Consider the following 27,906-nt stretch of genomic DNA (forward strand, 5'->3'; position numbering starts at 1 on the left):
TCGACCCAGGTGTATAAATGGGTACCTGGCAATGCTAGGGTAATAATAATAGCAGGGCCCTCTGGTAGAGCAGTGGCAACACTGAAGAGGCTGCCCTGGATAAATAAGACATTATTGTCCCCGCCGAACGAGTTCTAGCAGGGGACCATGAAACGGGCTCCGTACGTGTGTGTGTCTGTGTGTCCGTCCGTCCGTCCGTCCGTCTGTGTGTGCGTCCGTGTGTGATCAAAATGTTCAATTTGCTACTTCTCTGTCATTTATTAGCCAATTTTGATTCTATTTGCTTTATATGATAGCACTACATGGGAGCTTTGAAACTTCTACACAGAATTTCAGTTGTGACCTTTGACCTATATTGTACATTTTGCTTCAAAATGCTACTCCTTCGCCATTTCTAACCCGATTTCGATTCCGTTTGCTTTAAGTGATGGCACTAGGTGAGGGCTTCAAAACTTCTACACAGAATTTTGACCTTTGACTTCTTTGACCTTTGACCTTGATTTTTGACCTATATTGTACATTGGCTACAAAATGCTACTCCTTCGCCATTTCTAATCCCATTTCGATTCCGTTTGCTTTATGTGATGGCACAAGGTGAGGGCTTCAAAACTTCTACACAGAATTATGACCTTTGACCTTGATTTTTGACCTGTATTGTACATTTTGCTAGAAAATGCTACTCCTTCGCCATTTCTAACCCGATTTCGATTCCGTTTGCTTTATGTGATGGCACTAGGTGAGGGCTTCAAAACTTCTACACAGAATTTTGACCTTTGACTTCTTTGACCGTTGACCTTGATTTTTTACCTATATTGTACATTGGCTACAAAATGCTACTTCCGGCGGGGACATATATTACGCACCGCGTAATTTCTACTTTTCCTTGTTATTATTATCATTATTATTATTATTATTATTATTACTATTATTATCATTATTATCGTTATTATTATTATCATTATTATTATTATCAAAAACGTCGGGAAGACGGCAAACAAGGTTCAGCCTCTGGCACCTATAGACTATTATCTGTATGGTGCGCACTTTTAGTGAAATATTTGGACGACTTTCAAAACTGTAATGCTACTTATAAAAAAAACAAAAAAACTTAGTATATAAGGCTACATGGGCATAACGAAATATTGTGTTGTACAGTTTATTGACATTATTGCCTTACGGTTGTTCCATCGTTAGATTTTATGTATCAAGAGTATGAAGCAGGACTTGCGGTAAAAATCTCATCACGAAATTGTGCAATTATTGATTCCTGTTCAATCAGTTAGCCATCCAATATTGTTGGGGTTGTGGTGGATCTAACACGATCTCAGAAACTCGACTGACCGAGCTTTGTAATGGTGCATGTGCTAATGCATGAAAATCACAAAAATGGTCAATTAGTAAGAATTAACCAACTTTTGAAATGCAAAAAGTGCCCAAGTGCAAGGTCAAATGTATTTTTTGTATTTTTTAGAAAATTAGAATGCAACAGCGAAAGCAGAACTTGATTTTTTCATTCATTTTATTTTTACTTTTTAAAAACATTTTTCTTTCCTTATCCAGCTTGAAAGTTTTGCAGTGAATCAGCACGATAGCGATGCTCGAAACCAGATTACCAGCCCAGCGAAAACACACTTCACTATCGTGGACCCGAAGAAGACATATCGATTGTGCGATCGACTAGATGTCATTATCGACGCGAGGGATGGTAAAGGCAGGCCAGTATTATCGGGCGACGATTATTTCAGGGCGAGAATCTACAACCCGCGTTTAAAGGCCGGTGCGTCGTCTGACGGATATGTCAAGTACATCGGACATGGAAAGTATCAGGTATACAGGTTGACAATAACCGCCTTTTTCATTTCTCTTCATGTTTATCACCTGTATAGTCAAGTGGGGATTAAAAAAATATATATCAATGCTTGCGGCATTTTAAAGTAAAAGTTGGGAGCCGGGACTTTTGTTGGTAACTAGAGTAAACTGATTATAAAAAATGCTAAAATAAAAACGAAATTCTTATTAAATGACGATCGATTTTACGTCTGTGTGCGTCGATGGTGTCTGTTCGAACAGTACGGTCTCTGTCATAAAGTACAAAATAATACCTTTTAAATGATATATTGGTCACTACATATAAAGGTACGTTTTTTGAGTTATGGTCAAAAGAAGCAAAAATTTTCTCATTATTCTCTTTATTTTTCTTGACCTTTCATCGCAAATATCTCCATTTGGCAAATATGGACTTATCGGTTTTTGCAAACAAACTCTTCATATATATATATATATATATATATATATATATATATATATATTACTTGGGTACCTAAGGGGGGTCACCGTGCACCCCCCCCCCCCCCAGGACTCCTCGAAACTTACATTTTCAGGATCCTCATGACATACCAAAACATAATCAAGATGTTAACAGGAACGAAAAGTGGCTGTTCTAGGTGAAATTTAATGTATTCTATTGTTTTTCATAATTTCTTATGTATTTCTTTGAATTTCAACTTTTTCAACTTTTGTTTTTTCTTTGTTTTTCTATTGGAAATTGTCACTGACCACTTTTCTACCATAATTAGCACAAAACTAATCAATGAAAGTGATTAATTGTAAAAATAATCAGGTTTTCATGACCTTCATGACAGAGCACCTGTTTTCCATAGGAAATGTACACATAATCACAAAATTGTGCCCGTTTTGGGGAGACATACCGTTACAATAATGGGCGTGACTTCGCAAAAGTGTACGCGGATGTTGCAAATTTGGTCTCAAAAGTTGTGCGAGACTTGACCAAACAAAGTCAAGAAGCCTCGCGACAGATTTATAGCGCGAAACTTTGAGGGGGGGGGGGGTGGCGGATCCTCCCCCCCCCCCGTCCTTATGTAGGGCCTACATAGTAGGGTACCTAAGGGGGGGGGGGTCACCATGCACCCCCCAGGACTCCTCAAAACTTACTTGACTTTGTTTTGTTCAAGTCTCACGCAACTTTGCATCGATTGTCCAATTTTCCTCAAACTTTCACTGATGTGCTTTGCTAATGTTGTTGCTTTCACTCAATCCACATTGCTCTTTGGGTTTACCTTCCCTTTAAGTTGTCAGTTTACGACGATTGCGTATAGTCTTCGATGAGCAATAGCAATACGTGTATTATACGCTCCACTACACAATCCTTAAAGGCATAATTTACCATTTGCAGATGAAACAAAAACCCAGCATTAGTGCTTTAAAATTATGTGAGTCAGGGATAGAAATAACCACTGTAAAATTTGAATCCGTATTATCGATGTTAAATATCAGTGAATATTGTTGAATACACAAAATGTGAACAATAGTTACAGTATAACAAGAAGTTTCCAGACTTAACCGTCTACAGTTATGGTTAATTGAGAAAAATACTTATACTCCTTATATTTCAAGCTTTATGACGAAAAGTTGTGATACAACAGACCCACACATATCTGCATCATAATTACGTGATATTTTGATTTTTTTTTTTTTAAATCACTGCTCCCAAAGGTAAACAAGACCTTTGATTAAGGACTTTGTTGTTGTTCACCTAAAATACATTGTGAATTCAGTGAATGCAGAAATTACAAGTGGTACAATTATTTTTAGTGAAATTTAAGGTAAATTTGACAATCTGCTCAAAAGTCATGAAGTTTTAACGTTTTGGCTAAGTCTGTAAGAGAGAATCCTAACATATTTTCATTGCTTTTATGTCATAATGAAAGAGTATTTAACATCGCTTCCAAGGTATGAGAAATACTGTTGTTCCTTCCATATGTCAGTAATAAGTAAAAGTAGAATTTTTGTGGAATATTCTTCAAATTCATTTTCATTTCAAACCGTTCAACTAATCTAACATCACGATTTGTTGCAATCTTTTCATCTAGCTATTATGGCGCATCGCCATGATCTTAACAAACAAACAAACAAACAAAAAACTATCACAACATTTGAAGGCATTGTTCGTTTTTCTTCAAACTTCAATGTTGTATTCCTCTTACGTTTCTGCGTCTACCGAGTCCACAACAGCAGGGTCCCGTTTCATAAAACTTGCTATCCGTGACAAGTAATCATAGTTGTTATAAGCTGCTGAAATCCTTGCGTCTGATTGGCTAAGAGCAAATTTGTCACAGAAGAATGTGGCAGTTGCCACTGGTAACAAGTTTTATGAAATGGGACCCTGGTCTTACCATATATGGTGTACTTATCCTCTAAGCCGTGGATGAATTTGAAGAGCTTTGTCATTGGTTGCAGAACAGGTTAAGCGTCAGTTTGTATTGTTTTGAAATGCAGCAGTAAGTGGAGCAAAATGAAACATTTCCAAAGATATATACTTCACTTGTTACACAAAAAGGAGTGTTCTTATAGCTGTGACTAAAACTATCCATATTCTTGTTATTTTCTTTGTTTTTTTTTAGCAGCTTTAATCGCCGATATCTTAACACAAGTGGAGTTCATTCATTTTGCGATCGAAATCTTCATTTTGTACATTAATTGCAGATACAAACAAACCTCCTTTTAATAGATTTATTGCCACTTGGTCTTCTGTCAGATGGTCTACTTCCCAGTTCGTCTAACACCAATAAGGCTAAACTCATTTGGTCTACTATCAATTTCGTCTAATGCCAGTTTGGTCTAATCCTCACTCCTTGATCTAATGCCCAGTTTGGCTAATTGTTATTTTGTCTAATGACCAGATGGTCTAACTGCAATTTTGTCTTCTTGGATTTCCCCATTTCGTCTAATAAACTGTGGGTATTTAAGGCGAAATGGGCAAACCACATCAGTAAGTAGACCAACTAGTAATCAGGCTATAAGTGGCAATTGGACTAAATGGTCATTAGACTAACTGGTTGTAGACGAAACGGGATTAGACCATGTGGGTTGAAACTGAATGGCTATTAGACGAAATGGGAGTAGACCAAGTGATATAGATCACCCTTTCAATACACGGCTGCAGGTGTCGTTCGTGCTGCGGTGGCCAGGCGAGGCTTTTGTCAGCGTCACCCTGGTACATCCCGCGAAGGCCGTCCAGATTCTGCGGAAAATTCGAGACGACTTCCCGTCCAGATGCGGCTACAACGGCAAGTTCGTTCGTGCTCTAGAGGGGGAGAAGGCCATCACCAAATTCACCTTGTGCAACGTATTTCCTCCCGATCCGAACGTACGTTTCAGTTTAAGTTTAAGGTTGATTTCATTTGTCCACTTATACAAATACACGGAAATACACAATGAGAATGACAAAATGGAGATTTATCTTACTCATAACATAATTTAGACACAGAGGTACACACACACACACACACGCACACACACACACACACACACACACACAAAGAAACGATTATTATTTCGAGGTACAAGTTGAGAAGACCGTTATCAATGAGACATGTGCTTCACATGTGCCGTGAATGGAATACATTACGTTCAACATAAGACTATAACAAGACGAATGCGAAGGACATGCAGAGAACAGCTGGAGAAGGGGATACATAAAATAAAGAGAAGGGAGGAAAAAAGGTGATCGATTAAGGAAGGAAGTTGTCTTCTTATCGTACACAAAAATTGATACCCAGGAATTCTGTACATTGAGCATTCGAGCTTTGATAGTAAAATGAGCAACAACAGTGAAGATATTAATGAAATGCAGATTAACGAGTGGGATTATTAGTCGAATGTTACCTTATCAAAAAAGTGTTTTTTCCTAAGACTAATTAAAAACTGCATCGAAGAGAAACACTGCGTCTAATATATCCTCAGACAATGAGTTCCAAACATTCTGGTCCATAATGTCTTATGGATTTTTGTGCTATAATGAGTTTGAGCTTTTGCAATTACCTTACCATCAAACAGTCAAAACTGGATTTGGCAAACTTTGTAAAGGAGGTCTTACTATATAAAGTACAGTGTATATCATATATATATATATATATATATATATATATATAGGGCCTATATAAATAAATAAATAAATAAATAAATATATATATATATATATATATATATATATATATATGTATATATATATATATATATATATATATATATATATATATATATATATATATATGTATATATACCGTATGCAAGGAGTGTATCTAATGTGATAAATCACACTATAGACATGAAGCAAATCAAATTGAACTCAAAATTGTATATAATTTTACGGTATGTATATATATATATATATGTGTGTGTGTGTGTGTGTGTGTGTGTGTGTGTGTGTGTGTGTACACGAGTGAAATCCTACATCGTACTCGTGCTAATATTCCTGTGACGTTACATTGTTAGAGTCATTACTATCAAATTTACCAGATAATTAACATTTATGGGCTTAGCAGTTTGTTGCAGTGAATCTTTCTCCTGTATAATTAGTGTTACCAGTTTAGGGGGAGGGGCACGAGGAACGCTACGATTTGCTCTTTGTGACGCACTTCCATAGTGCTCCTTTAATTCCATGATTATAACGTGACATTAAAAAAAAATCTGAGTACAAGGTATGGCGTAAATGTGATAAATCACGCTACCGACATGAAGCAAATCAAATTGGACTCAAAGTTGTATATAATTTTACGGTAAGGGAGTTCCCCAAATAAAGATGTATTCCAAACTTTTCCTCTACTATAGACTTGAGAGGGTCCCCCCCCCCCCCCCCAATGGATTGCTCTTTTCTATTAGTTCTTTATAGAGCGCCTTGATGTGTGAGGTATTTTTGTCAAATCGTTCACGGTGGAATATCTAACTCGTTGCATCTTTTTTTTTTTTCTTTTTTTTTTGGGGGGGGGGGGTAACCGTTGAGAGGAAAATACAATAATGCGTACAAGATACTGATTATGTCTGTCTTGATTAGAATACAACATTAACAGCATCAAGGATGGAAATAGGCCAAGAGAAACCACATTCTCTTATTCTACTCAAATGCATGATTTTAAAGAAAATACACGATAAACACGGTTACTTTTATTGCTAACGTAGGCCGTAGTAATGAATGTATTTTCGTGATAATTAAGTTATGTTTGTGTGTGTACCACAAATCCTTACAGATGTGTATGTAGCACATTACCTTATACAAAATACGGAGAGAGAGAGATAGAGATGTGGATATTATATATATATATATATATATATAATTTATATATATATATATATATATATATATATATATACACACACACACACACACTATATATATATATATATATATATATATATATATATATATATATATATATATACATATATATATACAATTATATATATATATATATATATATATATATATATATATATATATATATATATATATATATATTGTGTGTGTGTGCGTGATAGTGCTGGGAGATAATACAGGTCATACACATAAATGGTAATTCCTTTTCTGTGTGTGCTCTTTACCATGCTCCTTGCAGAAAACAACGTGTGACTTCAGCAATCGTCGTCTGAACGCTCCCTGGTTTTGTACGTTGCCCGAGGAAATGCAGTGCGCAGACTTCGCCTGGACGTGCACGAACAGTGGCTGGGCGGAAAGCCGTCTCCTGCCAATCGTGACGGCGAGTGTTACGTGGCTGTTTTCTTCTGTGTACGTGTAGAGTATGCACAGTTGGGTGTCTTTCGTTTTTTGGTTTTCCTGGTCCTTTTTGTGAATAGAAAGCAAAGTGTCAGTTGTGACATTGCTTCACAAACCACCTAAAAGTCGCCAGACGTCGATTTTTAGTTAGGGCGGATTTCGAAAAAGTATAGACTCTATATTAAGCTTTAAAATGACATATACTTCAATACAAAGGGACTTTCCGAATCTAAATAATGGAAAATGAGTATACACTCTGGAAAAGTGAGTAGGTATATATACATACTAAGAAAAGAGGCTTATAAGTTTAGGGTCTAGTCAAGTCTGTAATTTCACCCTGCTGTGATTTGCTCTCTGCAATGAATGGAACACACACACACACACACACACAGACACACACACACAGAATATATAAAGTTCCATGGAAGACACTGTGAAGGGATAATCGAGCTAAACTCTTGCTGGTGGAGGTATTATAGTAAATGTAGTGATCAATAGTCTTTAGCAGCCACGCTTTCACCTCCCTGGACTTTCTATATATAGTGTATACAGGTGATAAGAATATAGAGAAAATAAAGAAGATCCGTTTTCAGCCTTCCCCGTTTGACATTAGACACTACCAGGCTTTCAGAGACTATGATATTAGCTTGCCCGGCGGATGCTATCACTATAGAAAATCATCGCCACTAGAACATGACGCACTGTTCAATGCAGATAAGTCAGATAAGTATTGCATCCTGTTTTGATGTTTGCAAGGATATCGATTGATAACTAACTTGTAACCAAATCACTTTGGTCGATCTTTTGTTTCATCTTTTGTTTTATCTCGCAAAAGTTTATGCGCAGACGATACAGGGCATCATACGCGCGTAAACCAAGAGAACTAAGGGCCCTGTCCCATCACACACTGCCATTTCACTATTCCAGACGGTTTTCACACTACGGCAGATAAGAATTTGTTGTTTTTTCTGTTTTGTTTTGTCGGTTTGTTTGGTAGTTTGTTTTTGTTGTTTTTTCTGTTTTTGTTATGTTTTGTTATGTTTTGTTTTGTTTGTTTGTTTTTGGGGGCTTTGGTGGTTTTTTTTTTTTTGCCGTGGACAGTTGATATCACAGTAAAAGCAATAACTTCGGAGAAACGTGTCCTCGACGATTAAAGAGATCGTATAGTTTTGGTTGAGACCTAACTTCAGGTTTCTAACATCTTTGGTGTGATATTGATAAACCGCTATTATGAAATATGACAGAGCATGTTATTCCAAGTGGGATTCAATCTTATTTTATGAAAATCGGTTTTAAAATGGCCGTGATCTCTAAAACAGAGCAATCTTAATAAAAGGTGGGACCCACCTTTTATTAGGATCTCTGTGTTTTATTTTGTTTTTCGATGACACAGCCATTCAGAACTGATTTTCATCAATTTATAATCTTTGAAAACCTCGTAGAATGATTATGCTCTGTATTATTTCAAAAATGATTTCTTGGCATCTGGCAAAAAGTTAAAAGCCTAATCCTCATCTCCACCAATACTATGCTATCCCTTTAAAATCATAACCGCGCCAGACATCAGTGCAATTCATTATTTTATTTTGAGCGTCTTTGCAGCCTTATCTGAGTAAACCATTTCGTAATGAGCTAATGTGCACTTTTCGGAGCTGCCTTTTCTTTTTCTCAATTGGTTAGGCACTTCAATCATTTCAAAGAGACATATTTCGACAAATTTGGCGAAATATGGGGATATGCAACGCGCAGAGTCCGAGCAGTCACCGAGCGATGCCCCATCGGCAACTGGACGATCTCCCACCGGCCACCGGCCGATTTTTACGAAATCGCTCAGCGACCGACGGGTGATCGATAGGTCATCTACCGGTGACCCGTAGGCTTACCGACGGTCACCCGCCGGTCTCTGCCGGAAATTTCTCACGAGCTACCTGCGTTTATTAATATACCTATGTGATTTGTGATGTGTTAATTGATTAAATGATTAAGATAAAACTCGAGGCAAAAGATCTAAGAGTTAAACTATCAACTAACAAGCCTCAGCTATGTGATACCACAGATAACTAGAAATTAGGAAATAAAACAAAAGGGAGGAACACCCAAGATAGAACAAAAATTAGAATGGATTAGAATTTTGCAAAATATCTTGTTTGCTTCTATATTTTACAGTATATTTCTATTCCTATTTATTTTCATACTTTAATTTCCCCATCTCTTGTCATTCAATTCATCTTCAATCAATACGCCTTTAATGAATGATAAAGTAACCAAACCATATTTTACTACGTCAACATATCGACACTAACTTTTAGCTTTCATCTCTTTTGCCCCAAAGCGGTTGCCTCTGACCTCCATGTCCCTCATGTTGGTTGCCGAGATGTTGAGATGCTGAGATGTTGGTGGGGTTTCCTTGCCTCTTATTCCTCTCCCTGCTTCTTCCACATTGCGCTAGATTATATTCTTCTCCATCTAGTCCCTGGTTTCCTTCAGTGCTTCTATTATTTTCATCTTAACATTTTTAGTCCCTAAATCGCTCGACGGCGACCACTCGATCTATTTTCTTGGTTTTCTTGTGTGCTGTTGTCATTTTTGACTCTATTATTTTTGTTCCCTAAATCGCTCGGCAGCGACCGCTCCATCAGGTCAGTGCCTGGGCGGTTCCTGCTCGGACACCGAGCGTATTTTGGGCAGCGAGTGAAAACTGGTCGGTCGCCGCTGAAATTTTAACTCCGCGTTAAAACTTCAGCGGCGACCGACCGATGCCCTAAAAATCAGTGGCGCCTGGTCGGTCACTGGTCGGTCACCGGTCGTTGTCCGACCGGTATTGGCTAAAAATTCGCCGACCGGTCGCCGAGCAGGCTGATTTTGGGGGTTGTGACCGTAGCCTTACTAGTATTGCCATACTAGGCTTTGAACACGTTGTTGCTGTCAAGTAGATGTGCTGACACTAATAATCATTACACCAGAGATGCTCATCTCTATGAATTTAAACCAACATGCCTGTTATGGCAAAATGACCCTTTTCTGCTCATGCGCAAAGTCGAACTATGAAATGGCTTGTTGCGACGACTTTACAAAACATGAAATATTTGCTCTTAGACTAAAACATTACAATATATTGATATTTAAAAACTGTAATTTCTAATGTTCTGAACAATGCGTAAAACAGCGTACATGTACTCAAAAAGCTAAGCTACGTACTATTCGTATGTAATCATATACAATTATATTATATAACTAGAGATTGTAATTTGTCATTACTGACAAATTAAGGTGATCCGATTTTTTTTAATCAATAATTCGAGTCCTGATCGCAATAGGCATGACCATACAGGTTTCATCTGTGTTTAGAGACGTTGGCCGTGTGATGTTTGGATTCTCATTTAGAAAAGGGAGTCATATCTGCATTTTTGGTACCAAATTCTGTATACACAAGATAACGAAGATACAGCAACAAATACATATGACCTTCGACCCACCTTAAAGGGATCGTACAGTTTTGGTTGAGACCTAATTTCAGGTTTCTAACATTTTTTGGTGAGATAATGAGAAACCTCGTATGAAATATGACAGAGCGTGTAATGCTATGAGGAATTCAACGTTTTATTTGATGAAAATCGCTTTTGAAATGGCTGAGATATCAAAAAAAGAGCGATTCTAATAAAGTGTGGGACCCACACTTTATTACGATCGCTTTGTTAGGTGATACGCTATCAGCGTATCACCTATTGTGATTGTCAAAATCTCTCTTTATTAGGTGATACGCTTTTAGCGTATCACCTATTGTGATTGTCAAAATCTGTCTTTTTTCTTATTCTTCTTTCTTTCTGGCCTATTTTGTGTCGTCAATATCTCAAGAATGACATTACGGAGTAACATGACATTTTCAGTCAACATGTCTCATGACAATATCTAGCCACAATAAGGTTTTCATGACAGTAACGTATCTATGACGTCATCTAGGCGCCATTTTGTGATTTTCGGACCATGTTACATGATCGATCATAACTTCATAACTAAAGGTCCTTTCTGTATCAGTTTTTGTGGACATAAAGTTCAGGTCACGCTCTATCTTTCTTTCTCTGATGCTAATTACCTAGGACGTCATCTAGGACGCGTAAGCGCGCGTCAAACATTTAAAAGGCTCAAAACAACTTTCCAATGGGAAATCTCGAAGTTTCAGACAATTTTAAGCGTTTCAAACAATTTTGCGCGTGCGCGTCCGTCCGCGCATTTTCGCGCGCACAGCGCGTCAGTAACATGAAAATGCACATTTTTTGACTGACCTGGATTCCTGATACTTTGAGTAACAATATCCATTGATTTCTGATCGATTTTGACAAATAACAAAGCAATGCACTGGCGTCAAAGTTGAAATTTCGCGTGCGCATCTATGTGCAAATATAGTGAAAAAACATGTCTTTGTTTATTTCGCCATAGCTCTTTAAATCGTCAGGTGACCCTATGTTTTTCTTGCATATTACAAAAGCATATGAATTGAAAATAACGTTTCAAGTATCATTATTTCCATAATTACAATATGACGTCATCGAATCGTCATCTGAAATCAAAAAAGTGGAATTAATTTTTTTAAGGTACTGTTTCTGACATTCATTTACTCGTATCTCTGTTGTTTAAGCTCAATATTATCCCAAATTCAGATATGTTGTACTTTGAACATTTGCCTTTTAAGTCCATGTCATGCTTTTGATATTTGATGACGTCATCATACCTTAAATTGTGATTAAAGGTAAAGACGCAAAATCGGACAAGTTTACGTGTATTGTCTATGGGAGGTGATTTTTTTTAAAAGCATCAATTGACTTAACAACGTTTAAGCACCTTTATCTCAGCTGATTTTGCTTCATTTCCTCTGAAACTTTAATATGTTGTAGCTGAGACAATAAGCTGCAGTAATCATGCATTTTATTCTTTGAAATCTCCTCATCAGATTGACAATTTTGCAGTTTAAAACTGAAAATGAAAATGGAATGTGGACTAAACGATTCCCCATGTATCTTTCACATACATAAGTTTACGTTCCCCATATTTTCTCGTCGAGACGTATGGCCGAGTGGTTAAAGGCGCCGTCTCAGAGACGTGAGATTGCGGGTTCGAACCCCACAAGATCACGAAACATTTTTTTTTTTATTTTACTTTTTTTTCTTCAATTTTGTATTACATATTCGTCCATGTAGAAATCACGTTCGTATATAAACGCACCTATACACACACACAGACACACACACACGCCATATCCCTCTTTTTTGTGTGTTGGAGACCACATTGCTTCGACTGCAGCAACATTTTGCAGGTTGACTTTGTCAAACCGATCATAGTATGTAATGACGACGACTGAGGTGTTGTACTTTGAACAATTGTCTTTCAAGACGATGTCATTGTTTTGTAATTTGATGACGTCATTACACTGAAAATTGTGATTAAAGGCAAGGTATCAAAACCAGCCGATTATAGGTTTTATGTCTGCGGGACGTATTTTTCCCAAGTTGCCAGAAATGGCATAGTGACCTCAGTCGTTACAGGGCCGCTTCTCCGTCTAGCAATGATATAGATGTTCACCAGGCCACGTTAGTTGAGTGGGCATTGACTTTCCCCCTGTTATATCTATACATTTCTTTTTTTTTTGTCTTACCATTTCCGTGGATGACCCGTGGCCGAGTGGTTATGCACGCTCAATATAACTTCAAGGTGCCTATATCACATTCTTTTCTTTGTCGATCACAGATGACCGTCATCTGATGACCACAAGCGTATCACCTAACTCGTCCTCAATGTGACGAGTTTTCATGTCTCGTTCTTCTTTCTTTCTGGACAATTTTGTGTCATCAATATCTCAAGAATGACATTACGGAATAACATGACATTTTCAGGGAACATGTCTCATGACAATATCTAGCCACAATAAGGTTTTCATGACAGTAACATATCTATGACGTCATGTAGGCGCCATTTTGTGATTTTCGGACCATGTTACATGATCGGTCATAACTTCATAAATAAAGGTCATTTCTGTATCATTTTCGGTGGACATTAAGTTCAGGTCACGCTCTATCTTACATTTTAATGCGAATTACCTAGGACATTATTACGTGCGCGTACGTGCGCGTCAAACTTTTAAAAGGCTCAAAACAACTTACCAATGGGAAATCTCGAAGTTTCAGACAATTTTAAGCGTTTCGCGCGTTCGCGTCCGTTCGCACATTTTCGCGCGTAGTGCGCGTAAGCAAAATCAAAATGCACATTTTTTGACAGATTTGGATTCCTGATACATTAAGTAACAATATCCATTGATTTCCGATCAATTTTGACCTATAACAAAGGAATGCGTTGGCGTCAAAGTTGAAATTTCGTGTGCGCGTCTATGTGCAAATATAGCGAAAAACATGTCTTTGTTTATTTCGCCATAGCTCTTTAAAACGTCTGGTTACCCTATGTTTTTATTGCATATTACAAAAACATATGAATTGGAAATAACGTTTCAAGTATCAATATCTCCATGAATACATTATGACGTCATCATATCATCATCTGAAATCAAAAAAGTGGAATTGATTTTTTTAAGGTACTGTTTCTGACATTCATTTGCTCGTATCTCTGTTGTTTAAGCTCAATATTATCCCAAATTCAGATATGTTCTACTTTGAACATTTACCTTTCAAGTCCATATCATAGATTTGAAACTTGATGACGTCATCATGCTTTAGATTGTGTTTAAATGTAAAGACGCAAAATCGGACAAGTTTACGTGTTATGTCTATGGGAGGTGATTTTTTTAGAAACCATGCATTGACTTGACAACGTTTAAGCACCTTTATCTCAGCTGATTTTGCTTCATTTCCTCTGAAACTTAAGTATGTTGTAGCTGTGACAATAAGCTGCAGTAATCATGCATTTTATTCTTTGAAATCTCCTCATGAGGTTGACAATTTTGCAATTTAAAACTGAAAATGAGAATGGAATGCGGACGAAATGATTCCTGATTCGTCTTTCACGTACATAAGTTTACGTTCCTCTAATTTTCTCGTCGAGACATATGGCCGAGTGGTTAGAGGCGTCGTCTCAGAAACGTGAGGTTGCACACGTACGGGTTCGATCCTCACAAGAGCACGAAAGAAAATAATTATTTTTTTTTTTACTTTTTTTTCTTCAATGGAGTACTACACCTTCGTCCATGTAGAAATCACATTTGCATGTAAACACACCTATACGCACACACTCACACAGTATACCTTTGTTTTGCGTTGGAGACTGCATTACTTCGACTGCTGCAAAATTTTGCAGGCTGGGCTTTTCGTCCATGTAGAAATCACATTTGCATGTAAACACACCTATACGCACACACTCACACAGTATACCTTTGTTTTACGTTGGAGACTGCATTACTTCGACTGCTGCAAAATTTTGGAGGTTGGGCTTTTCAAACTGATATAGTATATTGTAACAAAATGAAATTTGTTCATACCAATTCAGTAACACAATGTAGTCGTGGTTACTTTGTGCTGATTTATACATGTAACAAGCTATACATTGTAAAAAAGGTATTTGCATTGTTCCTTTAAGTCAGTCTTCTGTATTGATGATTATTTGTCAATTAGTGGTTTTTGTGGAGTTTCAGATAGTGATAAAAAGTATGGATGATAAGTGCAGCGATAATTCCTACAGTTAGTTCAAAGTTGTGTTACAGATGTTTGATACATGCATTTAGCATTGTGTGTGTATATACGTGTGTATACAGGTTGGCCATATGACACATTCTAGACAAATAATCTTAATTAATTAGCAAACGTGATCAGCTATGGAACTGAATATGGTACTGATGTATGATGTTAATGATTCTAATTAAACTGTGACGAGTTTAAAGGGATAGCATAACTGTGTGTAAAAATAAGGCAATTATAAGGAAATTTTAGGGGAATTTGATAACCATGCCTATAATAATTTCATACAGGTACTAATATCTGCCTCATACTCGTGCGATAGATCGTCATGTCAATAGCAAATTGACAACGTACGATGAATGTGTTATATATTGAACAACTGTCTTTCAAGTCCATAACGTTCCCCATATTTTCTCGTCGAGACGTATGGCCTAGTGGTTAAAGGCGACGTCTCAGAGACATGAGGTTGCGGGTTCGAACCTCACAAGATCACGAAACAATATACTTAGCTATTTTACTGTTTTTTTTTTCTTCAATTTTGTATTACATATTCGTCTATGTAAAAATCACGTTCGTATATAAACGCACCTATACACACACACAGACACACACACACGCCATATCCCTCTTTTTTGTGTTGAGTGGGCATTGACTTTCCCCCTGTTATATCTATACATTGTTGTTGTTTTTTGTCTTACCATTTCCGTGGATGACCCGTGGCCGAGTGGTTACAGAAACAGTTTCGCATGCACGCTCAATATAACTTCAAGGTGCCTATATCACATTCGTTTCTTGTCGATCACAGATGACCGCCATCTGATGACCACAAGCGTATCACCTAACTCGTCCTCAATGTGACGAGTTTTCATGTCTCGTTAGGTGATACGCTATCAGCGTATCACCTATTGTGATTGTCAAAATCTCTCTTTATTAGGTGATACGCTATCAGCGTATCACCTATTGTGATTGTCAAAATTTCTCTTTTTAGGTGATACGCTATCAGCGTATCACCTATTGTGATTGTCAAAATCTCTCTTTATTTTTTTTTATTCTTCTTTCTTTCTGGACAATTTTGTGTCGTCAATATCTCAAGAATGACATTACGAAATAACATGACATTTTCAGTCAACATGTCTCATGACAAAATCTAGCCACAATAAGGTTTTCATGACAGTAACATATCTATGACGTCATCTAGGCGCCATTTTGTGATTTTCGGACCTTGTCACATGATCGATCATAACTTCATAACTAGATGTCATTTCTGTATCATTTTCGGTGGACATGAAGTTCAGGTCACGCTCTATCTTACTTTTTAACGCTAGTTACACAGGTCATCATTAGGCGCGCGTAAGCGCGCGTCAAAATTTTAAAAGGCTCAAAACGACTTCCCCATGGGAAATCTCGAAGTTTCAGACAATTTTAAGCGTTTCAAACATTTTCTCGCGTGCGCGTCCGTCCGCGCAATTTCGCGCGCAGAGCCCGTAAGCAACATGAAAATGCAATTTTTTTGACTGATTTGGATTCCTGATACTTTGAGTAATAATATCCATTGATTTCCGATCGATTTCGACCTATAACAAAGGAATGCACTGGCGTCAAAGTTGAAATTCCGCGTGCGCGTCTTTCTGCAAATATGGTGAAAAAACATGTCTTTGTTTATTTCGCCATAGCTCTTTAAATCGTCCGTTGACCCTATATTTCTATTGCATATTATAAAAGTATATGAATTGTAAATAACATTCCAAGTATCAGTATTGCCAGGAAAACGCGATGACGTCATCATATCGTCATTTTAAATCAAAAAAGTGGAATTGATTTTTTTGAGGTACTGTTTCTGACATTCATTTGCTCGTATCTCTGTTGTTTAAGCTCAATATTACCCCAAATTCAGATATGTTGCACTTTGAACATTTACCTTTCAAGTCCATGTGATGGTTTTGAAATATGATGACGTCATCATACTAGAAATTGTGATTAAAGGTAAAGACTCAAAATCAGACAAGTTTACGTGTTATGTCTATGGGAGGTGATTTTTTTTAAACCATGTATTGACTTGACAACGTTTAAGCACCTTTGCCTCATCTGATTTTACTCCATTTCCTCTGAAACATAAATATGTTGTAGCTGAGACAATAAGCTTTAGTAATCATGCATTTTATGTTTTCAAATCTCTTCATCAGGTTGACAATTTTGCAATTTAAAACTGAAAATGAGAATGCAATCTGTACGGAACGATTCCCAATTTTTCTTTGCAACTGTATATTGATCGAATCCACGCTGCCACTTGTGGGAAGTTGAATAGCGCCATCACAAGTCAACACTGTCACGATAGTATTTAGATTTAAGTCTCGCACTCGATCTTCAGGACAGCCATGTGGCATAATCGGTTGGGCGCTGGTTGTTCATTATGCCATACCGGAAGGCGAGAGGTTCGACTCCCGCAGGACTTTTATCCGTTCTTTCTTTTTTTCTCTTTTTTTTTTCGGCAGTTCAGCTTTACTCCGATGTCATTTATCGTATTATTTTATCAAGTGTACGTAACCCGTGAACACGGCTGCTCTATTTCCCTTGTTTTGTATTGGAGTTTGGAGATTGGGTTTGCTTCATTAATTTTGTCACACTTAATGTTGTAAATTGCCCCTTGTTACAGTGTCCCGCTTGCCACCTTTCGTGTGCTCTTTCCTTTTCTCTTCATTGGTTATTGTTATACTGTAACAGGATAGGTAGGAACATGTACGTTTAAATAACTTGCAGGAATGGGAGCTGAATTGATTAACTCTAGTCCAGGTGTATGGCGTCTCGCTCATCTCTTTGAAATTCCAGGTTGTTATTGTTTGACCCAATAACGGAGTTGTAGACAGGTTATATGTTGCTATAGAGGTATCTTGTGCCACATGAATGGAAAGCATCACTGTTTAGTAGTAGTAATGAACTTTTTCATGTTGTATATGGTATAAATATTTTAGATATATATGTATATATATATATATATATATATATATATGAAGGGTTTGTTTGCAAAAACCGATAAGTCCATTTTTGAAGATTTTGAAGTATGATCTCTGTCATAAAGTACAAAATAATACCTTTTAAATGATGTATTGGTCACTACATATAAAGGTATATTTTTGAAGTTATGGTCAAAAGAAGCAAAAATTTTCTTATTATTCTCTTTATTTTTCTTGACCTTTAATCGCAAATATCTCCATTTGGCAAATATGGACTTATCGGTTTTTGCAAACAAACTCTTCATATATATATATATATAAAATAAAGATAAATTTCACATCCAATCTTCGGTACAGCCGTGTGGCTGTCACTTAGCGCGCTGCATGGTCATTATGCACTACCTTAGGACGAGATGTTCGAGACCCGCAGGACGCTATCATTTTTTTCTCTCTCTCTCTTTCTTTGTGTTTCTTTTGGCAGTTCAGCTTTATTCCGATCGATGTCATTTATTGTATTATCTTATCAATTATACTACCCCACGACACACAGTCGCTCAAGTTCCTTTTTTTTTTGTCGGAGGCTGGAGGTTGGATTTGCTTCATTTATCATACGTATTGTTTAAACTGCCCTTGGTACAGTGCCCCGCTTGCCACCTTTCCTTTTCTCTTTCCTTTTCTCTACGTTTGTTCCTGTTATATTGTCACAATACAGGTCGGAAAATAATTTGCATAACTCAACTGGAGTAGGAATGGCAACTGAATGAATTAACTCTAGGCCAGGTGTATGGCGTCTCGCTCATCTCTTTGAAATTCCAGGATGTTATTGTTTGACGCAATAACGGAGTTGTAGACAGGTTTTAATGTTGCTATAGAGGTATCTTGTGCCACATGAGTAGAAGGCATCACTGTTTAGTAGTAGTAATGAACTTTTTCATGTCCCTCCATGTCAATTATAGTGTGGTTTAAAGGGGTTGTGTGTCTATCTGCCAAAGAAAAGGAATAACTTATTTTCGTCATGGCTGTTTCTCTATACGTAGCCGTAGGTAATGAGTGTTGTTGGTATCTGAGCAGTGAAGAACAGAGCATCAGGCTAAAATCCCCCTTAGTTATACGCGCTAAGCGTTCAATTTGATATATCTTTCTTTATGAAGTCTAATGGAGTTACAGAATTATGTTATGACACGTTTCACTGAAACTTTGTAAAGCAAAGTTTATGGACAAGGCAAGCAATTGTACATGAATATACCTACCATTGATTTCAGAGGGAAATTATGGTATGCATAAATGTAAGGGTATCATTGCTTTGGAATTGCTGAGACAATATGCTTGGCACGAGGGCTTCCACTTCTAATAACTGATCCCTTTGAAGATGTGTCGGTCACGGGTGATCGTCATGATTCATCTTTCACGTAGAAGCTTACGTTCCACACTCTTGGTTCGAGAAGACTTACCATCATACTTCAAATTGTTATTAAAGGTAAAGACTCAAAATCAGACAAGTTTACGTGTTATGTCTATGGGAGGTGATTTTTTTTTAATGTGCATTGACTTGACAACGTTTAAGCACCTTTATCTCAGATGATTTTGCTCCATTTCCTCTGTAACTTAAGTGTGTGGTAACTGAGACAATAAGCTGCAGTAATCATGCATGTTATTCTTTGAAATCTCCTCATTAGTTTGACAATTTTGCAGTTTAAAACTGAAAATGAGAATGGAATGTGGACAAAACGATTCCTGATTCATCTTTCACATACATAAGTTTACGTTCCTCTTTTTTTTTCTCGTCGAGACGTATGGCCGAGTGGTTAAAGGCGACGTCTCAGAGACGTGAGGTTGCACACGTGCGGGTTCGAACCCCACAAGATCACGAAACAAAATACTTAGCTATTTTACTTTTTTTTCTTCAATTTTGTATTATATATTCGTCCATGTAGAAATCACATTCGTATATAAACGCACCTATACACACACACAGACACACACACACACCATATCCCTCTTTTTTGTGTTGGAGACCATATTGCTTCGACTGCTGCAAAATTTTGCAGGCTGACTTTGTCAAACTGATCATAATAATGTAATGACGACGACGAAGGTGTTGTACTTTGAACAATTGTCTTTCAAGACCACATCATTATTTTGTACTTTGATGACGTCATCACACTGAAAATTGTGACTAAAGGCAAGGTATCAAAACCAGCCGATTATAGGTTTTATGTTTACGGCACGTATTTTTCCCAAGTTGCCAGAAATGGCATAGCGACATCAGTAGTTACAAGACCGCATTTCCGTCTAGCAATGCAATACATGTTCACGCGGCCACGTTGGTTGAGTGGGCATTGACTTTTCTCCCTGTAATATCTATACATTTCTTTTTTGCCTTACCATTTCCGTGGATGTCCCGTGGCCGAGAGGTTAGGGAAACGGTTTTGCATGCAAACTCAATTATAACTTCAAGGTGCCTATATCACATTCTTTTCTTTGTCGATCACAGAGGACCGACATCTGATAACCCCAAGCGTATCACCTAACTCGTCAGTCTGACGAGTTTCATATCTCGTTTTTTATTCTTCTTTCTTTCTGCCACATTTTGTGTCGTCAATATCTCAAGAATGACATTACGAAATAACATGACATTTTCAGTCAACATGTCTCATGACAAAATCTAGCCACAATAAGGTTTTCATGACAGTAACATATCGATGACGTCATCTAGGCGCCATTTTGTGATTTTCGGACTTTGTCACATGATCGATCATAACTTCATAACTAGATGTCATTTCTGTATCATTTTCGGTGGACATGAAGTTCAGGTCACGCTCTATCTTACTTTCTAACGCTAGTTACACAGGTCATCATTACGCGCGCGTAAGCGCGCGTCAAAATTTTAAAAGGCTCAAAACGACTTCCCAATGGGAAATCTCGAAGTTTCAGACAATTTTAAGCGTTTCAAACATTTTCTCGCGTGCGCGTCCGTCCGCGCAATTTCGCGCGCAGAGCCCGTAAGCAACATGAAAATGCAATTTTTTTGACTGATTTGGATTCCTTATACTCTGAGTAACAATATCCATTGATTTCCGATCGATTTCGACCTATAACAAAGGAATGCACTGGCGTCAAAGTTGAAATTCCGCGTGCGCGTCTTTCTGCAAATATAGTGAAAAAACATGTCTTTGTTTATTTCGCCATAGCTCTTTAAATCGTCCGTTGACCCCATATTTCTATTGCATATTACAAAAGTATATGAATTGTAAATAACATTCCAAGTATCAATATTGCCAGGAACACGCGATGACGTCATCATATCGTCATTTTAAATAAAAAAAGTGGAATTGATTTTTTTGAGGTACTGTTTCAGACATTCATTAGCTCGTATCTCTGTTGTTTAAGCTCAATATTATCCCAAATTCAGATATGTTGTACTTTGAACATTTGCCTCTCAAGTCCATGTGATGGTTTTGAAATATGATGACGTCATCGTACTAGAAATTGTAATTAAAGGTAAAGACTCAAAATCAGACAAGTTTACGTGTTATGTCTATGGGAGGTGATTTTTTTTCAAACCATGCATTGACTTGACAACGTTTAAGCACCTTTACCTCATCTGTTTTTGCTCCATTTCCTCTGAAACATACGTATGTTGTAGCTGAGACAATAAGCTTTAGTAATCGTGCATTTTATGTTTTCAAATCTCCTCATTAGGTTGATAATTTTGTAGTTTAAAACTGAAAATGAGAATGCAATCTGTACAGAACGATTCCCAATTTTTCTTTGCAACTGTATATTGATCGAATCCACGCTGCCACTTGTGAGAAGTTGAATAGCGCCATCACAAGTCAACTAGTCACGATAGTATTATTATATATTTAAGTTTCGCATTCACTCTTCAGGACATCCGTGTGGCGTAATCGCTTAGCGCTGGGTGTTCATAACGCCATACCGGAAGGTGAGAAGTTCGACTCCCGCAGGACTTTTCCCGTTCTTTTTGTTTTTCTTTTCTTTTTTTTTCGGCAGGTCAGCTTTACTCCGATGTCATTTATCATATTATTTTATCAAGTGTACGTAACCCGTGAACACGGCTGCTCTATTTCCCTTGTTTTGTATTGGAGTTTGGAGATTGGGTTTGCTTCATTAATTTTGTCACACTTAATGTTGTAAATTGCCCCTTGTTACAGTGTCCCGCTTGCCACCTTTCGTTTGCTCTTTCCTTTTCTCTTCATTGGTTATTGTTATACTGTAACAGGATAGGTAGGAACATGTACGTTTGAATAACTTGCAGGAATGGGAGCTGAATTGATTACTCTAGTCCAGGTGTATGGCGTCTCGCTCATCTCTTTGAAATTCCAGGTTGTTATTGTTTGACCCAATAACGGAGATGTAGACAGGTTTTATGTTGCTATAGAGGTATCTTGTGCCACATGAATTGAAGGCATCACTGTATAGTAGTAGTAATGAACTTTTTCATGTTGTAAATGATATAAAGATATGAATTTCACATCCAGTCTTCGGGACAGCCGTGTGGCTTTATAGTCGCTTAGCGCGCTGCATGGACATTATGCACTACCTTAGGACGAGATGTTCGAGACCCTCAGGACGCTATTACTTTTTTTTCTCTCTCTTTCTTTGCTTTTCTTTTGGCAGTTCAGCTTCATTCCGATGTCATTACCCCACGACACACAGTCACTCAAGTTTCCTTTTTTTTTTGTCGGAGGCTGGAGGTTGGATTTGCTTCATTTATCATACGTAATGTTGTAAATTGCCCTTGGTATACAGTGCCCCGCTTGCCACCTTTCGTTTTCTCTTTCCTTTTCTCTACGTTTGTTCCTGTTACACTGCACAAAACAGGTCGGGAAATAATTTACATAATTCAACTGGAGCAGGAATGGCAACTGAATAAATTAACTCTAGGCCAGGTGTATGGCGTCTAGCTCATCTCTTTGAAATTCCAGATTGTTATTGTTTGACCCAATAGCGGAATTGTAGACAGGTTTTATGTTGCTATAGAGGTATCTTGTGCCACATGAGTAGAAGGCATCACTGTTTAGTAGTAGTAATGAACTTTTTCATGTCCCTCCATGTCAGTTATAGGGGCTATAGGGGTTGTGTGTCTATCTGCCAAAGAAAAGGAAAACTTATTTTCGTCATGGCTGTTTCTCTATACGTAGCCGTAGGTGATGAGTGTTGTTGGTATCTGAGCAGTAAATAACGCAACATCAGGCTGAAATCCCCCTTAGTTATACGCGCTAAGCGTTCAATTGATATTTATCATCTTGATTTATGTAGTCAATCACTGCTAATGGACGGTTACAGAATTATGTTATGACACCTTTCACTGAAAGTTTGTAAAGCAAAGTTTGTGGACAAGGCAAGCAATTGTACATGAATAATACCATTGATTTCAGAGGGAAATTATGGTATACCTAAATGTAAGGGTATCATTGCTTTGAAATTGCTGAGACAATATTATCTTGGCACGAGGGCTTCCACTTCTAATAACAGATCCCTTTGAAGATGTGTCAGTCACGGGTGATCGTCATGATTCACCTTTCACGTAGAAGGTATACGTTCCACACTCTTAGTTCGAGAAGACTTACCATCATACTTCAAATTGTGATTAAAGGTAAAGACTCAAAATCAGACAAGTTGACGTGTTATGTCTATGGAAGGTGATTTTTTTTTTAACCATGCATTGACTTGACAACGTTTAAGCACCTTTATCTCAACTGATTTTGCTCCATTTCCTCTGAAACTTAAGTATGTGGTAGCTCAGACAATAAGCTGCAGTAATCATGCATTTTATTTTTTCAAATCTCCTCATCAGGTTGATAATTTTGCAGCTAAAAACTGAAAATGAGAATGGAATGTGGACAAAACGATTCCTGAATCATCTTTCACGTATAAGCTTACGTTCCTCATATTTTCTCGTCAAGACGTACTGTCATGGCCGAGAGGATAAAGGCGACGTCACAAGAGACGTGAGGTTGCACACGTACGGGTTCGAACCCCATAAGAGCACGAAACAAAATACTTATATCTTTTGCTTTTTTCCTTTTATGGAGTATTCACATTCGTCCATGTAGAAATCACGTTTTCATGTAAACGGACACACACACACACACACACACACAATATCCCTTTGTTTTTTGTTGGAGACCACATTGCTTTGACAGGCAACTTGGACTTGAAATTACAAATGTTAAAGTGAAGATGACTTTTAAAAGACCGCATGGCCATGTTTGATTTTTTTTTACAATATAAAGACCTATTGGTAAATATTCATTCACATATCCTTTCCAATCAACTTACTTGGACACGCCGACACCACTACACGAAATTTTCAATTAGTTGCATGACAGAAACAATTTCATCTGAATTATGTAGGACTGTATAAAGAATTGGACTTCACGAACATTTCTCAATATTACTTCAAGTCGCTACTTTACATTATTTTCATTGTCGATCACTGAAAATGAGAATGAAATCTGGTTGAAACGATTCAAGATTTATCTTTGTAACTGTATATTGATCGAATCCACACGGCCACTCGTGGGAAGTTGAATAGCGCTATCAGTCACTTGACGTATATAGCCAAAAAACTGAATATAAATGTATAGCATACATAGATATATTTAAGTTTCGCACAAGATCTTCGGATCTTCCATGTGGCAGAATTGCTTAGCACGCTGCGTGTTTATAATGCCCGACTGGAAGGAGAGAAGTTAATCGAGTCCCGCAGGACTTTTTCCTTTTATTTCTTTTTTCTTTCTTTTTTTTCTGCAGTTCAGCTTCACTCTGATGTCATGAACACAGCTACTCTATTTCCCTTGTTTTGTATTGGAGTTTGGAGGTTGGGTTTGCTTCTTTAATTTTGTCACACGTAATGTTGTAAATTGCCCCTTGAATTAAAACAGTACCCCGCTTGCCACCATTCGTTTTCTCTTTCCTTTTCTCTTCATTTGTTCTTGTTATACTGTAGCAGGATGTTTAGGAACGTGTACGTTTCTATAATTAACAGGAATGGGAACTGAATTAATTAACTCTAGTCCAGGTGCATGGCGTCTCGCTTATCTCTTTGGAATTCCAGGTTGTTATTGTTTGACCAAATGACGGAGTTAAAGACAGGCAGGGAAGGAAGTGACGTGATATTGCTTCATAATGAGGAATTTCGGGCAACACCTTTCCAAGTGTAGTGATTATGACGGCGTTCTCTGTCGTTTATTTTCGTCATGGTTGTTTCACTAGTTCAGCCATAGGTGACATATGTTGTTGGCATCTGGGAGAATAGAACAGATCTGTACCAAACTGGAATAGCCCTATAAGCAATGTGGTAAGCGTTCAATTTTTTGCATTATCTTTCTTCTTTAAAGTCAGTCATTACTGATCGAAACACACAATATAATATGACACGTTCTACTGGTAGTTTAGGAAAAGGGAGTTACTGCACGATGCAATGATAAATGTGCTACCATTGATTTTAGAGACGTCATTGTGGTGTGGTACTGGTGATGGTAAGGGAACCATAGATTGCTTTTAAAGTAATGAGACAATCATTGGACCTTTGCATCAAGACCGTATTCCCATCTAGAATATAATGCATGTTCGTGCGGCGTTTTTTTTTTAATCCTGACGTGGGCATTTTCTTTTTCTTGTTTTTAATTCAAGAATGTTATATCTAAATTTGTTTCTTTCCCCTAACATTTTTTTTTTTGGTTGAATATAAAGTTGGACGTTCCGTGACCGAGTAGAAAAGCAGCGATTTAGTTACAGTTTCAATGCATCTTGTTTACCATCTTTTCTTACATTAAATTGATGGTTTTTATATTTGACATGGTCTGTCTATTTGCCAGTTTATGCTCATAAAACACTGCTATAACAACTAATACATTTGCTTCACTTGTCACACGCAATGATATGGATTGCAGTTGTGCATGCAGTTTTCCTTTTGCCACCTCTCGTTTTTCTCTCCCCCTTTCCCTCACTTTGGTTTTGTTATACTGCAGATGGGAATGATTACAATTAACATAACCAAACTTGAGGTAGGAATGAGAACTGAATAAATTAACTCTAGGCCAGGTGTATATAGCGTCTCCCTCATATCTTTCAAATTTCAGGTTGTCATTGTTCGACCAACGGAGTTGAAGACAGGCTTTATGTTGCTATAGAGGTATCTCGCGCCACATGAATGGAATGCATACGCTGTTTAGTATTAGTAATGAACTTTTTCATGTCCATCCCTGCCAATAAAAGTGTGTTTGACGAGGTTCTGTGTCATTCTGCCTACGAGAAAACAAAGTTTTATTTTCGCCATGGCTGTTTCGCTATGCGTAGCCGTGGGTAATGGATGTTGTTGGCATGTGGGCAGTAAAGAACCGAGTATCATGCTATAATACCCCCCCCCCCCGTTAGGTTCTAAGCGTTCAATACGGTGATATATCTTTCTTCTTTATTATATCAATCACTGCCGATGGAATTACAGAATTATGTTATGACACGTTTCACTGAAAGCTTAAAAAACAAAGTTTATGCACGATACAAGTAATGGTGCATGAGTCCTATAGACCATTGATTTTAGGTGAGAAATTATGATATGCCTATAGTAGGGGTGTCATTGATTAGGAATTAATGAAACGATTAAGCACTCCTTCCACTTCTAACTGTCCCCTTTTGAATGTGTGTCGATCACGTGAGATCGTCATAAATTATCATTCACGTATAAGCTTACGTTCAAAGTGTACTCTTAGTTAGAGGAGACCTATAGTTACATGGTTAAAGGCGATGTCTCTTTCGCTGGAGCCGTACGTTTGGCCCATTTTTCTTTTGCCCTTTTCTCTTTAATTGAGGTATCACTTTCGTCCAGGATAAATCACATTCTCATGTAAACAGACTCCCTTGCTCTATATCCCTTGTTTTGTATCGGAGGCTTCATTGGTTTTAATGCTGGTAAATCTCACAGGCTTGTATATAGCTGTAAGAGATCTCTGAACTGAGCATTGTAATAGCAAGATTAGAGGGAGTCATATTGGTTATGTAAATAGTGGTCAAAGGTCATGTTTTAAAAGGCCACTGTTAATGCCAGGATGGTTATAAACACTTAATTGTCATATTTTATTTGTACGTGCCGAGGATCGCTTGGACCCCGTTTAGAGTGCGAGGCTCGGCCGCGGCTCGGCCGCGGCTCGGCCGCGCCGAGCCCACCTTCATTTCGGTGTAAACGCGCAAAAGGCCAAATGCGGGGCCAAAATTGGCCTCGCATTATGCCACGCTCTGGAGGTGGTCTCGGCCGCGGTCGAGCCGCGGTCGCGCCCGGCCTTTTTCTCAGTGTAAGCGCAAAGTGGGCTAAATGCGCGGCCAATTTTAGTCTGGCTTCCAAACCCTCGCCTGTACTATTTCGCTATTCAGGATATTAACCACTTTAACGTCGAAAACTAGGATAGTTTAAGGTGGTTTTGTCCTGCAAAGGATTTTCTCCTTCGGCAAAGGCCTTTGCCCGAACGGCGACTTCGTCGCCATGGAATTCAGTTGGCAAAGGATCTGATAACCAGACAATACCAAATTGCATTTGTTTAAAAGTAGAGCGCCACTACGACAAAATATTGAAAGGTTTGAATCAAAAGTGCGGCCGAGCCCGGCAGTGTAAACGGACTAAATTGCGGGGCTCGGCCTCGCAATTGAGGTTGGCCTTTGCCGCGGCTCGGCCGCGGCTCGGCCC

The 27,906-nt window shown here is 37.9% G+C and overlaps 1 protein-coding gene across 1 annotated transcript in view; it reads left to right on the forward strand.

Moving 5' to 3' along the window:
• Window positions 1-1,459: 1,459 nt before the first annotated feature.
• Window positions 1,460-27,906, forward strand: part of LOC140243532 (NXPE family member 3-like) — a 34,088-nt gene continuing 7,641 nt past the window's right edge. Inside the window, exons 1-3 of the mRNA XM_072323201.1 lie at window positions 1,460-1,827; window positions 4,964-5,167; window positions 7,413-7,582. Coding sequence (XP_072179302.1) covers window positions 7,479-7,582 — 104 coding nt within the window. The 5' untranslated portion in view covers window positions 1,460-1,827; window positions 4,964-5,167; window positions 7,413-7,478. The remainder of the gene's footprint in view (window positions 1,828-4,963; window positions 5,168-7,412; window positions 7,583-27,906) is intronic.

Source organism: Diadema setosum, chromosome 20 (assembly GCF_964275005.1).
Source record: "Diadema setosum chromosome 20, eeDiaSeto1, whole genome shotgun sequence".
Lineage (NCBI taxonomy): Eukaryota > Metazoa > Echinodermata > Echinoidea > Diadematoida > Diadematidae > Diadema > Diadema setosum.